The 15,235-nt window shown below is 38.3% G+C and overlaps 1 protein-coding gene across 1 annotated transcript in view; it reads right to left on the bottom strand.

The window, feature by feature from the left end:
* phf21b (PHD finger protein 21B) overlaps window positions 1-15,235 on the bottom strand; it is a 212,883-nt gene that overhangs the window by 6,559 nt on the left and 191,089 nt on the right. The window contains exons 12-14 of the mRNA XM_060839457.1: window positions 6,646-6,668; window positions 4,838-4,993; window positions 1,070-1,145 (exon numbers count right to left, since the gene is read on the bottom strand). Of these exons, the coding sequence (XP_060695440.1) occupies window positions 1,070-1,145; window positions 4,838-4,993; window positions 6,646-6,668 (255 nt within the window). The remainder of the gene's footprint in view (window positions 1-1,069; window positions 1,146-4,837; window positions 4,994-6,645; window positions 6,669-15,235) is intronic.

The following is a 15,235-nucleotide window of genomic DNA, read 5'->3' as shown; positions in this document are numbered from 1 at the left end:
CAGTAATTTATTCATTCTTTACTGTTGAAGGGAATTATATCAATAAACACTAAGTTATTAAGCCAATTCTGTCTTGGTTTCAGCTGTGCATGCTAATTAAGCTCTCTTACACTTGCAGTCTTAGTAGCCATTCCAAGTTGGTACTGCTATCCAAATTCATCAGCCTTCTAATTATAAATTCAGCTTTCACATGTCATTCAAACATTTTTCTCTTTATTTGTTGGGCATATTTATTTTCTGAAAGAGAATATCATGGGGCAGTAACTTTTCAATTGTAATGTGGGACAATTGGAAAGAACTGTTGCCCTCCCTGCACACATCACTTTGATTAGTTCAAAATGAAATAACAGAGGCTAGGAAGGTAGATGTGGTCTAAATTGTTCAGCTTCTAGATTTTAAAAAATCATCCTGGTGACAGAAGGCAATAGTCGGAGATGTAAGAAGAATGAAGAATGCCCTGCTCACAGACCTAATGCCATTTTATCAGTAGTAACAATAATAAATTCAGCTCTTGTCTATCAAAGTGCTAATCCAAGGTATCGCAGATTTCATGCATTTCTTTTCTATTCCACACTCTCCAGATCAACAATGTGCCTCTGGGCATTAGGATGTTCAGCTTAGAGACATTTTGATGGCATAGCCAAACTACTAGATCGTTCAATTTGCTAAACATGATGGAATTCTGCACACTAGTTTTCCTCTATTGCAGTAGAGTGCCCTCTCATGAGTAGTAGAAACTCACAGGAGTAGACATTCAACTTACTGCCAGAACATAAAACTAACATTGAAGGTCAGTAATAGACAACGCCCAACCTTTTTGGTTAAATTTACTTCAATGGAAATGAAACTGGGCAATTTCTATAAAACGCAGCTGATCGAAAGTGCAAGCTTTACATTTTGGTGGTGAGTTTAAAATGTGGCTAGTTTTTCTGGAAAGATGGAAGTCAAATGTCATTCAGGTCTGGGATTTGAACACTGGTCACATTAGCAGTTTTCCAGTGCTCTAGTGTTATATCAGTCTGTAACTAACAAGCCATTCCTGGTATCAAACATGCACTCCATTTCATACCCGCTTTATGTGCAAGATAGGAATGGACGATAGCGAGGGTTCCAGGCCATGATACGTTATCTTCCTTCTTTAATACCTGTATGAGCAAGAGACACATATTTTCTGGACAGAAGTAAAACGATTTACTCTTAAAACTACCATAGACTGGCCTTGGGATTACTGATTATAAAAGGTAAAGTGGTCCAAAAATACAGCTCTCCATTCTGATTTGCCCCAAAACAAGGTTTCTATACATATGTTTCTTTTTTTAATAAAGATCTTTCAGGTATATGTCATAAACAATTATTTAATTCCAAGTAGTTATGGAAGAAACTACTTTAGCCATTTCAATGAAAATGAGAAGCTTCTTTGCCTTTTGGTATTAGTTGAAAGGTAAACATGGTATTCTCACCATGACACGATACCTTTCTCTTCTTTACTTCTTGAAATGAATCATTTGTAATGGGGACTTGGTTCTCTGATGCAATGTGCACGAGATGTGGGAAGTGTTTCATGCATATTGACAAGCAGCTGGTAGTTTATCAGGAAAAAACAGAATCACATTCAAAGACTTGTTCCTGATTCAACACACCATTTGGATTCTATTCCACTGTTCAACTTTCACTGACTAAGACAGAGAAGGGAGGTTGTTATTCCAGCTGATAACTGAGACAGTAAGTAATGATAGACTATTGCACAGAAAACATAGCAACATAGCTATAACAACATTTTGGGAAGAGAGCTCAGGAAACTTTGTGCCAGATCTTAAATTATTTGTATTTCCTATTACAACTTTTGATAATTAGGCTTCATCTTCTGACACAACCAGAAATTATGAAGCAGTAAATGCTGGAAATCAGACAGCACCTAAGAATAAAACAAATACGTTAATGCTTTAAATGCAATCCTTCATCAGAAACAAACAACAACATAGTATTATTTAAACAGAACCATTATTTAAACAGAATAAAGGCAACATGAGAATAAAATGCATTGATCAGTGAATAAACCTGTGATGTATTGAAAGGTATTTTAGATGGTTGAGATAATTTTTCCATTAGACTATGAGAAGAACTGTGGGACTGATGTGTTACAAATCACTCAAAATCTGAGTTACTTGTTGCAGATTGGAGTCATGGATAGTAGAGGTTCCAACTTTCTATTACAAGGATGGCCAATCCACTTCATACTCTTTCTCTCTGTTCCACATCTACACATTTGGTTTATGTATAAACCAGGCACAGCCAGAGGGCAGCAAATGCTACAGAGTCACTGACCGATTGCAGGGAAAACCAGCTGATCAAGCAGCTGAGTCAGGAGAACGTGTATTGGTCTCACATTTTGCTGTGTTTCTGCTCCTGTCTATCTATAGTACAGGCTCCCATATCTTAGGCTTGAAACCCAACTTCACAGGCACTAACAACTGCACCAGGTGTTGAGAGAAGGTGAGATGGGTTAGTGAGAACATGTGCAAGTACATGATGTCAGAGAAGAAAGTTGGAAAGGGGGTCTTCTGAGTGAGTGGTGGCGGCAGTGCGGGGGGGGGGAGAGAGGTTGGCTTAAGAAGGGCCACTGAGTGAAAGGCTGCGTGCATGTGTTATAGGAAAAGGAACTGGACTATGAGTGTGGATTAGGATGGATCGGAAAAGAAAAATTATGAAATACTTTAAAAACTTAGATTCCCAAATCTGTTTGATATTTTAGTTCATCGTTCAGAAACTTCAATATCTAGTGAATATTAGTATCTGTTTTTCTGCTTGTAGTCGGGGTCAACAGGATAGTACTGGAAACTTTTATGGGATGCACTGCACTAATCTGTTTGACTACTTCCATTGGAGAGACCATATAAACTTAAGTGACTGCCTCATTGAACAGTCTATCCCCATCACTTGCTATGACCCACAATCATAATGACATTTCTGATACCGTACTTGTACAACATACCAATGAAATTTCACTCAGCTTCAAGAACAACAGTGTATCTTTTTACCTTAAGGCCTTAATTAAGCTTCCAATTTCTTTACAATAGGGACTGGTGATGTGAAATTGATTAGTCTGCATTGAAAAGACAGGTTGGATGATATAGTAGAGAACCTGCTGCCAGAACACAAGGTGGGAATGAACCTGTTCTCTCGGTGACACATCTTGTTTTCTTATACACAAGTTTTTGATCTCTCTCTCACCCGCAAGTTTCCAAACTTATTTGTCTTCTGCTGTCTCAAATGGTCACATATTCAATACTCTTAATAACATTATATTCATCTAATCAACATTTAATTCAACTGATCTCAAGCCATTGTTTTGAATTTGTTTTAATATGAGTCATTTTTCTATTCTTGTTGAAGGATTACATTGGAAGCATGAAGTTACTTGTTCTCCAAAATGCTGACTGTCATACTCTCTGTTCTTAATGTACTCTGCTTTATTTTTTGACTTTTCATTATCTTCTGTGCCATTAATTTATTGATTTGGAATGATCCAGTGAATTGGAAACAAAATCCAAAAAATGTCATCAAACAGGGTGTGCTCCAAGTCTGTATGCTCTTGCAATAAGAATCTGAGAGTGATAAAGATGTTGTGAAGTGGTTGAAGTGGGCTTTTAACACATCAACTTGCATTTATAGAACACCATAAAATGTATAAAGCCCAGAAGCATAACAAAAGTTCAAAGATATAATAAAAGAAAATTCAATGCCAAAAATTAGGAGGGGTGACCAAAAGCCAAAGAAGCATTTTAAAGGTAAGTCTTAAAACCAAAAGGAGGTGGAAAGCTGAAGGATTTAATGGTGTAACCACAAGGAAATTTAAATGTAAGAATAGGATTTTAACTTTGAGGTATTAAAGGACTGCATGGAAAAAGTGAGGACTGCAGATGCTGGAGATCAGAGTTGAAAATTGTCCTGAAGAAGAGCTCATGCCCGAAACGTCGATTCTCCTGCTCCTTGGATGCTGCCTGACCTGCTCCGTTTTTCCAGCAACACACTAAAGGACTGCATGCCAATGTAGATTAACAAAGATAAATAGATAATTGTGGGCTAGGATAGAATAATGCCAATAGAATATGAAACAAGTCATATGTTTTCAAAAGGGATTATAAAATTACCTAAAGGGAAAAGATTGACAATGTCAGAAATAAAACAGCTAAGATAGGGCAGTCAGTATTGTCTGAAGCATCAGAAAGTTCACCCATTCTTTGTGTGCGAGCCTATGTCAGGCTATTCAACGATGTAGAACATTATGGATGAGCCCAATCCTATCCACATCTGACATGCACGAATAATTCCAGCAAGAGCAACTGAATTGCAATTGAAAGCAGAACTGTGGCGATTTTCCCCTCCTAAAGTACAAGTAATGTTGGTCACCATAGTGAAGGAAGGATGGAATTGCATTGGAGACAGTTCAAAGGTTTACTCAACTAATACTTGAAATAGATGGTTTGTCTTGTGAGGAAAAGTTGCACAGGCTAGGCTTGTACCTGTTGAGAGTTTTGAAGGGTAAGAGCCAGTGAATTGATTGAAACATAACATTAATATTTTTAAGGCAGGAGTAGACAGGCTCCTGTTAAGCTAGGGGTTAAAAGATTAACCAGGGGAGAAAGTTTGAGGTTACAATCAGATCTTTCTGAATGGTGGAGCAGATTCGAGGGGTTGACTGGCCTATTCTTTCCCCGATTCAAATGTTGCGGCGATGCTGAAACTTTCTAATCCATTTAGCTGAGAAATTCACTTTATTAACTAGCTTAAACATGATAAGCAAAATTATTTTAATGAACAGAAGTTGAGTCTGTACCTTTTCCTGGCACCTGGGGCAGACCCACACCCCCTTGGGAATGGTCTTGAGAGGAGGCTCTAAACATTCCAGATGATATACACGAGAGCAAGTGTCACACAGAAGAAGTTGACCACTACGTTTGCACACTGTACAGTAATCCTCATGAATATCATCCTGTAAAAAATGAAAAAGAAATGACTATATTAATTGAAATAAATTTCAGCATACTGCAGAATAGTATGCTGAATCAAGCTTGGAAATTTTGATTGAAGACTTAAATTTGAACACAACTCCACATCAACTTGCATCCAACATCATGATGCTATCATCAAAAGACATCTTCATCCCTTGCTCTCCTCTTGGCCTGCCCATTCAAGTACAAGCGAGGGAACAGTTGCCATTTTACTACTACTTCTTTTTAATTGAACAGTGAATTGTTCACATGCTATACACGCATCACCCTCTGTGTGAAAAAGTTGCTCCTTGGGTCCCTTTTATATCTTTCCCCTCTCACCCTAAACCTATGCCCTCTAGTTCTGGACTCCCCCATTCCAGGGAAAAGAGCTTAGTCTACTTATCATATCCATACCCCTCATGATATTATAAACCTCTATAAGATCATCCTTCAGCCTCTGACACTCCAGGGAAAACAGCCCCAGCTTATTCAACCTCTCTTTATAGCTCAATCCTCCAACCCTGGCAACATCCTTGTAAATCTTTTCTGAACTCTTTCAAGTTTCACAATATCCTTCATATCGGAAGGAGACTGGAATTGTATGCAATATTCAAAAAGTGGCCTAACCAAATGAAAAACTTGGAACTGCTCCCACTCTGCAGGAACTACCTTACATAACTATGCCAGTTACTTGCCTCTACTGAATATTCCAGCCATAACGTCTTTACCAACTAAGCCTCTGGAGAACTTCACTTAATCAAAACAGTAAACAAAATCAATTGTCATAACTTGTCACATTTGGCAACTAACCACCAGCTTCCCAAAGGTAATTGGGGACAGACAATAAATGGTGGCCTAGCTAATGACACACATACACATTCATGAGAGAAATAATGAAATGTTGGTAATTTTAACTGCAAGTCCCTTTAAGCCTCATTTATTTGTTTTTTTTTAAGATAATGACAAAATTATTTTGTTTTATGCTCAAACCAAAATTAGTAAATCTTGTTTGCCATATACAGTTCTATATATACTTGAAAAGCACATAATGAAAAATTACAAAAATTCATATGAATAAACAGAGCAGTTGCAGATGAGCTGAAGTGGATGTGCAAGAATAAAATAAGACGGAGCAGAGTGGCATACCATGACAGCAAATCTGGCAGTAGGTACAAACAGCAGCAGCAAATATTTGTTATAAGGATGGCATGGAAAATGAAAGCTTAGAGATCATGCCTTTTTATGTAATACAGCACCATAGACAGCAGATCTAGAAAGACAACTCATCATTTATATCTTGGTATCAAACCATGCTGATGCTAAATAAATACCTATTATAACCAACTATTGCACGATTTGCATGTCCAAACCGGTCTTCGAAATTCTGCTTTTCATAAATGTAATGCTTTCCTAATAATCCTTACTGATTCATTCAGTATAGCTGCAAATCTCTCCAATATGCTGCCCTAATGGATTGCCCTATTAATAAATGTGACATTTTAAAAGCAACAATACATTTTTCAAATACATCACAAACATGCTTCAACATAAAGCTAGAACTTGTACTGTACTGCTCATGTCTTGCAGTAATAAAAAATTTTGATTGCCAAGAGATTTACACAGTAAAAGTCACTGAGTGGATGAGACATACCTTCCAACAAAGATCCTCATTGGCTTGCGTGTTAAGGAGAAAGGTAGAAACATGTTAGTAAGAGCTGATTTGTAGAGCAGGCTGGGAATTAGGATAATATGGATTCCGCAAGTGGACCAAATACAAGTAATGATTGGAGCTACGTGGATCATCCAGATGATATCATACTATGAGGACACTGATAATTAGACAGTACACAGAACTGCCTTCAATAGGAATTCAGGAGAAGTTGTTGGGGACAGGTGTTTGTGGGAGATGTATCCTGCCCTATCATGTATTGTTTCTTCCATTTATACACCAGTTTCAAAGTAGATAAAAATTTGATAATTCTTGGTTTAAAAGTTATCTTTGGCTAAATATCTCAGTAAATATCTGAATTCAAAATATTCATGTCAGAAATGAAGTTCGCTCGTTTCCTTAGAAAGATAACATTTACACTGATACTTAATACTTGCACAAAAAATAGTTCACCTTGTAGCTTCTCAGTTACTTCTTTGCCCCTGTGCTTGTAAGCATTGTTCTGTGATGTCAAACAATTTAAAAAGAATTCAGTCACTGTAAGGTATTTATGGTTGCAATTACCCAAGTACATTGTCCAGGTTGCCAAGGAACTATTGCATGAGTTATCATCTTGACAAGATAGAATCTAACCAACTACCCTTGAAATTCAATTGCATTACCCATCACCGATTCCTTCACTACTGACAGAATATCTCATGAAAACTGAACGTTTCTGAAAACAGACATTCCTTTTGCCTGCACTCCAAGTGGTTTAGCTAACTTTCACCTCATCCAATCCAATCTGGAAAGGTTTGGGGAAGATGCTGCAAAACCTTTAAATCCCATGCACGCTGGTTGCCTTCTTGCAGCTTGTCCAACTCAGTTCAAAGAGATTGACTAAGAGTACTGTATAATCTTAGACTAATTAATAAAATGTTTTTTTAGGTACTACTACAACATGGTATTTTTAATATTATTTCAGCTTGATTGATCTTTTCTCAAAATAAGCAGGGTGTACTGATGTTAGGAAATGGGAGAGGCATGAGAGTTATGAAATCCAATATGAGAGAAGTGAATTAATATCAGCAACACATGAACATTTAATTAAAAGTGCTTTGCAATTATATCATTTGGTTTTTCTGTATGTCCTAATTATTGAGTTTGTAGGGGTACCAATATTTTTTCTGAAAACTGGCATATTGAAAATGACAAAACAGGTATGATCCCAAAGTTGCTAGATTTCAGGTACCTATGTCAACTTTTTCAGAAACTAACAGGACCAGTCACACAAATGCTATGGTTACAAGACCAGGTCAGAGGATGGAAATTCTGCTGCAAGTGATCTACCTTCTGATTCCTCAAAACCAGTCCACCAAGGCATGAGCTAGGAGCATTACAGAAGCTTAATATCACCCAGGAGAAAGCTGTCTGTTTGATGGGTATCTTATTCATAACCTTAACATGCAATCCCTCTACTACCAGTGCACAAGGACAGTATTTACCATCTAAAAAAATGTACTGCAGCAATTTGTCAAGCTTCCTTCAACATCAACTGCGAAAACCTGCAACTTCTATCACCGAGATCTGGCCTAGGCAAATGAAAGTGCAACCCATATTTGGTGCACAGCAACCTCTAATCCAGCCTCGAGGTAACCACTGGGAAAGCGCACACAGTGCACTGGTAAACTTCAGTGCATGCCAACAACTGCTCCTGGTGCGTGATAGGTGTGAGAAGCTGAAAGGATCTAAAATGCAGATTGGGGAGAGCTTCAAGGGAAGCACTTCATGGGAAGAAAAGTATTTGCAGGTAATTTGGAGATGACCAGTTATGGGAGTCTGGAGGTGGGTTTTTCTTGGATACTGCACCATCATGTTAAATCAGGAAGTACATGTGGGGCAGCAGAAGAACACAATGCATACTCACTTAAAATTATTACTCTTTGATTTACTTTCTGGATTTTATACACAATTTCAAAACTTCAATAAAGTATGAAGTGTATGAAAACTAAAGTCAATTCTTAAATACAAAGGAGGTCCATTCTAATGGGTTTCAATATACCATGAATTTGCTTATCGCTTGAGGTTTTATGGCAGCCAAAAGAAGCAAATGACTATTTAAATCTTCATTTTGTTAGTTAAAAAGGAGAAAGTAAAGAGGTTTCTTAATACGGTCCATACATTATTATGTTTTGGACCTCAACATTCACATTAAAATGGACTTCCACCATAGTTTTGATGTTCTATTTTTCTAATTTCCTCATTTCAAAGCGCTGATTCTTCACGTCCATTTTGGGATAGTAATACACAGGAGAGCTCCTTTATTCATTCAAAAGGGCGTAAGAACTGTAATCTAGTCAAAACATTTGCACCTGTATGCCTGTGAATGGCTTAATTTATAAATTCCCACAGACAGTTACAGTAGTGAGAGGGATGTAGAACTTTAGGTAAGTGGGCAGTTAAGAAAATATAGAATTGTTCTCCTTATAGCAGAATAAAATAAGGTCAGGTTTAACGGAAATGTTTAAAATTACGAAGCAGAAATAAGGAGAAATTGTTTCTAGTGCAGAAGGGTCAGTAAACAATATAGAGGTCACAGATTTATGCATAATAACAACAGAACCAGTGGGTAGTGAAACTGTAGACCTTGCAAAACCTTGATTTCCAATTCTGCTAGTGAACAAAGTATTGAAATATCAAAGCATAAACACTAACTGCAATGAATCACAACATATGCATGACTGAAGATCTCCAAAAGCATTCTTAGTTTAATATGGGCATCTCAATGATTAGTTGTTTATGCACATCCAAAAATTAAAGCTGTAAACATACTTTTTATTCTTGAAGAAGTGCAACTCATATTTATATTTTTACAAAAAAGATGGTAAGTGAAGAATGTTTAGTCTTAGCTAAGTTTTTCTGTATTTTGAGAAATTTGAAAATGAGGAACATGCGCCCTAATTGGTCTGGGACAGGTTACTGATGCTATTGGTAGCACACCTTCTAAAATGTGCTGAAAAGTTATTAATTCACAGTTCTGAACACGAGAAGTTGAGAGAGAGGTTGCAAATTATTGTACTCCCTACATGATGTGGTGGGTACTTCTGAAGTGCCTTTTGGCCCACCCACATTTTCCTTTTTTTTCTTAATTGTTGATTGCTTCTAACACTATATCATCAATTATAGCAAAGCAGTACTTGTATTGGTAAGTCTAAAAGGAAACATTGCAGTTAATGGAAATCTGAAATGAAAACAAAATACTGCAAGTACTCAGCAGATCAGATGGCATTTGTAAAAAAAATGAGTGGAATTTGATGCCACTCAGAAAAAAAAGGTGACAAATTGCATTGTTAACATTACGCCAGAAAGCGTGTAAAAGGAGAGTATGTTTGATTTCATTATTATACGTGATGCACTATTTAGTGGTAATAGTGCTCATCATAAATTGGAACCTCCTACTCAACACCTCTCCCTGGCTTCCTGTCCTTGCAAAGATCACTCCCCCACACATCCACAGTCTGACAAAAACTCAAGCTGGTTAAAACCATCTGTGCTGCACCTTACTTACCACTCCATAACGACACATTCAATACTGTCTGCCTTCCATCTCGGCTCCCTATATGGAGCAATCTTCCTAAGCAAGATCTACCAAGACACCCCTTAGATCAAGAAGTGGTGTGAATGCCTTATGCACTTGTGGACAGACATACACAAGGCTGCACCTTATCAAGGAGTGCCCCTTCTATAAATTAACTAGCAGACTAATCATCTTAAACTCAACAAATGAGGCTTGGCTCTGAGGATTTCCATTCATTAAATAAATAATCAGAAAAATGAAATCTTCCTTATAACTTCATTTTTTGAGGATTTATGGTCCGCTCTCTTGCATCTTCCCTCATCCAACTTCCATACCCAGATGTGGCCCACCAAATGTGAGGTAGGCCTGCTTAGAAGGAAAAGGGTGGCTGATGTTTGGGGGCACAATGTCCTGCAAGTTCACCTCCAAACTATTCTAGGAGTGCAATCATCTGTGTCGAGTGTGTCTGAAGGCAAAACAGTCTGAAAATTGTTGTGACAAGTAAATATAGCACAATACATCAAACTTGTTGCAGGATTAATGGTTGAAAAATTATAGCAATTTCTTATCAATTCTGGTGAAATGCAAATACTTCTGGGCAAATCCAGCCATGGTTGTATTGGTGAGGTAGACAAGTAGTCATCACATCCTCAAGGGAGGTAACGTCATGGAATCTGTGGACCAAATTTTCCACTCCCTTGAGCAGCCTGGGCAATGATGGAACAATTAAGAAAATAGAATGAAAATAGCAAAATCAGATTCTTAATGTTGAGAAAAAAAGTTCTGACTTTCTCCTTGGATTTAAATAACAGATTCTGAATCTCACTAATGAGTGATGATTACCTTATTTCCATGTATTTACACTCATTATTAGTTAAACATACCTCAGTTCTATGCAATTCTATTTTTCTTTACTTCCCAGAGAAACTACACAGTGCCAATTCCCAGCATGAAAGTCAAAGTGGTTACCTGGCAACAGAAACTCACCACTTGCACCTCCAGGCAAATAATTCTATCTTCACCAGAATAATCCTGCATACTTCATGAACATATTCTTTCTCTACCTCTCATCCACACAAGTAGACAGTGCCAAATCACCAACCTTACCACATCATCATGGCTGCTTCCATCTCTGTATGATTTTATTTTGGAGCTCAGGGATACTTATATGCCTTATAGGTCACTTTGGCCACGGAGGCATGCATGCAACCACACAGACTGCATTTTCGGAATCTTAGCTTACTTTCTTAGCAGTCACTCACTTTGTGCTCATTCGGAAGCTGCCAGCCTTCTCTTTAGTGATGAGATTAGATACCCTACAGTGTGGAAACAGGCCTTTCAGCCCAACAAGTCCACATCAACTCTCTGAAGAGCAACCCACCCAAACCCATTTCCCTCTGATTAATACACTAACACTATGGGCAATTTTAGCATGGCCAATTCCCCTGACGTGCACATCTTTGGACTGTGGGAGGAAACTGCAGCACCCAGAGGAAACCCAGAGAGACACAGGGAGAATGTGCAAACTCCACACAGACAGTTGCCCGAGGCTGGAATTGAACCCAGGTTCCTGACGCTGTGAGGCAGCCGTGCTAACCACTGAGCCACTATGCCACCCCAGTGTGCAGCTACAGGCTGTCAACCTCTTTGCACTTCTTTTCAGTACAGAAAGGAGATACAGGCAGCTGGTCATCGCTTTGAACAGTGAACAGTCAAAGGGATGGACATTTGCTGTAGAGCATGACTCTATGTCAATATCACACCAACAGTATGTATGAGCAATTTATGCAGCAAATGCACTGCATGTAATTCAAGCAAATGCCATGTCTAAAAGTCAAAGGGCCAGTCCTTAGTGGGCGGATAGCTATAAACTATTATCACACAGTGGCCTATAGCTAATGGGAAAGAAATATTTCACCAAGAGGTAGCTTTCGATCAAACCAACTTTTGAGGATGATATGGAAGACTCAGAAGGTGTACAAATCATACACCTTACTTTGCGAAAGGTTGGGAGATCCTTCTTATTTGGCATGGTTTACAATCTGGTGAGTACTTCATTGACACATTCCAGCAGCTGATAGAGACTGTAACAAGTAAAAGTTTCTGACAGTTGAAAAACTGAAAACTATTCTCCTGTTGAGCCCATGACAGTGACATGCCCATGTAAACAGCCATAAGAAATTTGACTGACGTGAATAATGAAGGCAGGAAAACATTTAGTATAGATGCCCAAGGCTATGAACCGACTTAGCTAAAAGGTGGAGACTCCTGTCCAAGTTCTGAGGGCTGTCATGGCTTAAGCATGCTAGTACTTTGCTCCCAATGGAAAAACTGGCAATGTCCATGGAAAGCCAGATGTAGCTGAACTATTGGATCTCCACTTAGACTTGCATTCCATCATTCCAGTTGAAGGATCAATGTACCAGTGATTAGATGAGAGGGGATGAGACACATATATCTCCTTTCAGATGCCCTTTCCCCTGAAGGACTCAGGAAGTGCTGAAACGAAGAAGGAGTGCATGCCAGCAATCCTGTGGGCCTTCTTCTCAGGACACACTTGGGTTGGTGAGCATGCACAACCCCTCCAGTACTGACTCTAGCAAGTGAAAATAAGGGGACTGCTCCTGTACACATTCATAATGAGCAAAATGCCTTAGGCTCAACTGCTGATCTTCCATCAATTCCAACTTAATTAGTTAACGCTAGTTCATTTCCATAAATTCATTCTGTTTATAAGAAACTGACTTTTGGCCATTTATACAATTAAGTTACTTCATCTACCTTACTACCAGCTTCGGGGAGCATCATAAGGTTCTGCCCTATTTTCCCCAAATGCCTTCCACTAGAACGCAGGAACATTAATTGGTTTGTAATGAAAGTCAATTCACTCAATAAATACAGATTAATAATTATAGCCCTATGTAGCTAAAACTTTTTGCACTTTTTAAAAATTACAATATACTAATTATACACGGATGAACAGTAACAAATATTCTGGATTTTAATTAAAGACTTAATACTATATGCAAGTTACAAGCGAGCTATATATCTAATAGGAAATCAACACAGCTCTTGCTTGAGACGTCACATGCCATATGACATCACTGACTGCAAAGATGTTGTACACTCATTCTTTACATTATTCATTCAAGTAATATCATAATCATGAGTGCATTACAAAAAAGGAAAATCCAAAAGGAATATTATTCTTTTTCAAAAGACACTGCTGAGAACTAATGATTATGGTACGTACTAAACTAAATTAACAAACTGTAGGTCAAGACCAAATTCTGATGAATAAAACCTTGAACCTGAGTTTTAAAATCCGATAATTTGCCACCAAAATCCAACTATACAATCATAGCCACCAAAATCCAACAATACAAATGGTGCCTATTTGGCCCATTGATTTAGTGCTGGTTTTAGATTAAATTAGATTAGATTACTTACAGTGTGGAAACAGGCCCTTCAGCCCAACAAGTCCACACCGACTCGCCGAAGCGCAACCCACCCATTTCCTCCTTACCTAACACTACGGGCAATTTAGCATGGCCAATTCACCTGACCCGCACATCTTTGGACTGTGGGAGGAAACTGGAGCACCCGGAGGAAACCCATGCAGACACGGGAAGAACGTGCAAACTCCACACAGTCAGTCGCCTGAGTTTTCCACAACAGCAATTTAGTTAGTCCCATGTCTGCCCTGTCCCCGTAGTCCAGAACATTTTCTCTCTTTAGATGCCTATCCAATTTCATTTTGAAAGTCAGAACTGACCATGCCTCCATCACCTTCTTGGGCACTGCATTCCAATTCCTAATCATTCGTTTTTTATGTTGCCTTTGATTCTTTTGCCATTCACCTTGAATCACATCCTATAGTTCCAATTTTCCAAGTCTTTCAAGATTGGGTAGGGTAAAAAGAAGCTTTAAAATATTTACATTTACAGAGGAAATGCTTCAATGACATGCTCACAATCTCAGTGAAAAAGTACAACTCCTCTAATGACTCAGAGAACACTAACCAGGACCACTGAAGTGGAGGGAAGCAATCCGGGATGGATTTGTGCACTTCAACTCACATTGTTGTTGCTAGCTGAAGTCAAGCATCAGCAAAGAAAGGAATGTGTGATAATATAGGTATACCATCCTGTCATTCCTCCAACTGTGCCCAACCAGTGATAGGTGCCGAAGGTTATGCACTAGATTCTGCCTAAGAGACTGTCTAAGAAAAGCATTTTTCTTTTCAAGACATATAAACTCCATAATTGCTCATTTAGACCAATTATGAATGCTGTGTCTACTTCAAACTGGTAGTTGACACATCTTGTCCCTGTGCAAAGTCTGCAATTTTGCTTCTCCTCCTATCCATATTTGGATGAAATATATATGTGGTGTGGTTTAATAACGTGATACAAAAGCAAACAAAGCACAGGGACTCTTTTCCATAGAATTGAAGAACCAGAAGCTGTATTAATTTTGTACAGAACCTTATTAGACCACACTTGTGAGTAATGTACACAGATCTGTTCTCCACAATATAAAAAGGATACAGAGGTAAAGTGAAATGCTAAACCTATCACGAAAAATTCAAGAGGCTGGGGGTCTTTCTTTCTAGAAGTGACTTGGAGGTATTTAAAATTGGGCTAAAGGTGGGCTAAAACTAGAAATGTTTTTGACTTTTGGGGGAGTCAAAAACCCAAGAGACATGAAGTTTGGTGGTAATTAGCAAATCCAATATGAAACTGTGAGAAACTTCTTTACCAAGAGAATCAACAGACTGCCTAGCCATCACAGTGGTGGTGACTAGCACAGATGCTTATATAAGTGGAATTTATATAAATACATATAGGAAAAAGGAAAATAGATGGAAAGTGTTGGGAGGATGCTCATATTGACTATTAGAAGCCAACATGGATATGGTGGGCATATGATCTGTTGCCATGCTGTATATAATGTGTAAGCATAAGTATTCTAAACTCTTGTGCTTTGGTACTCACTTATTAAGCTCCTACTCCT

This window comes from Hemiscyllium ocellatum, chromosome 19 (genome assembly GCF_020745735.1).
Source record: "Hemiscyllium ocellatum isolate sHemOce1 chromosome 19, sHemOce1.pat.X.cur, whole genome shotgun sequence".
NCBI lineage: Eukaryota > Metazoa > Chordata > Chondrichthyes > Orectolobiformes > Hemiscylliidae > Hemiscyllium > Hemiscyllium ocellatum.
The sequence above is the reverse complement of the archived record's forward strand: the minus strand, read 5'-3'. Positions and strand labels throughout refer to the sequence as shown.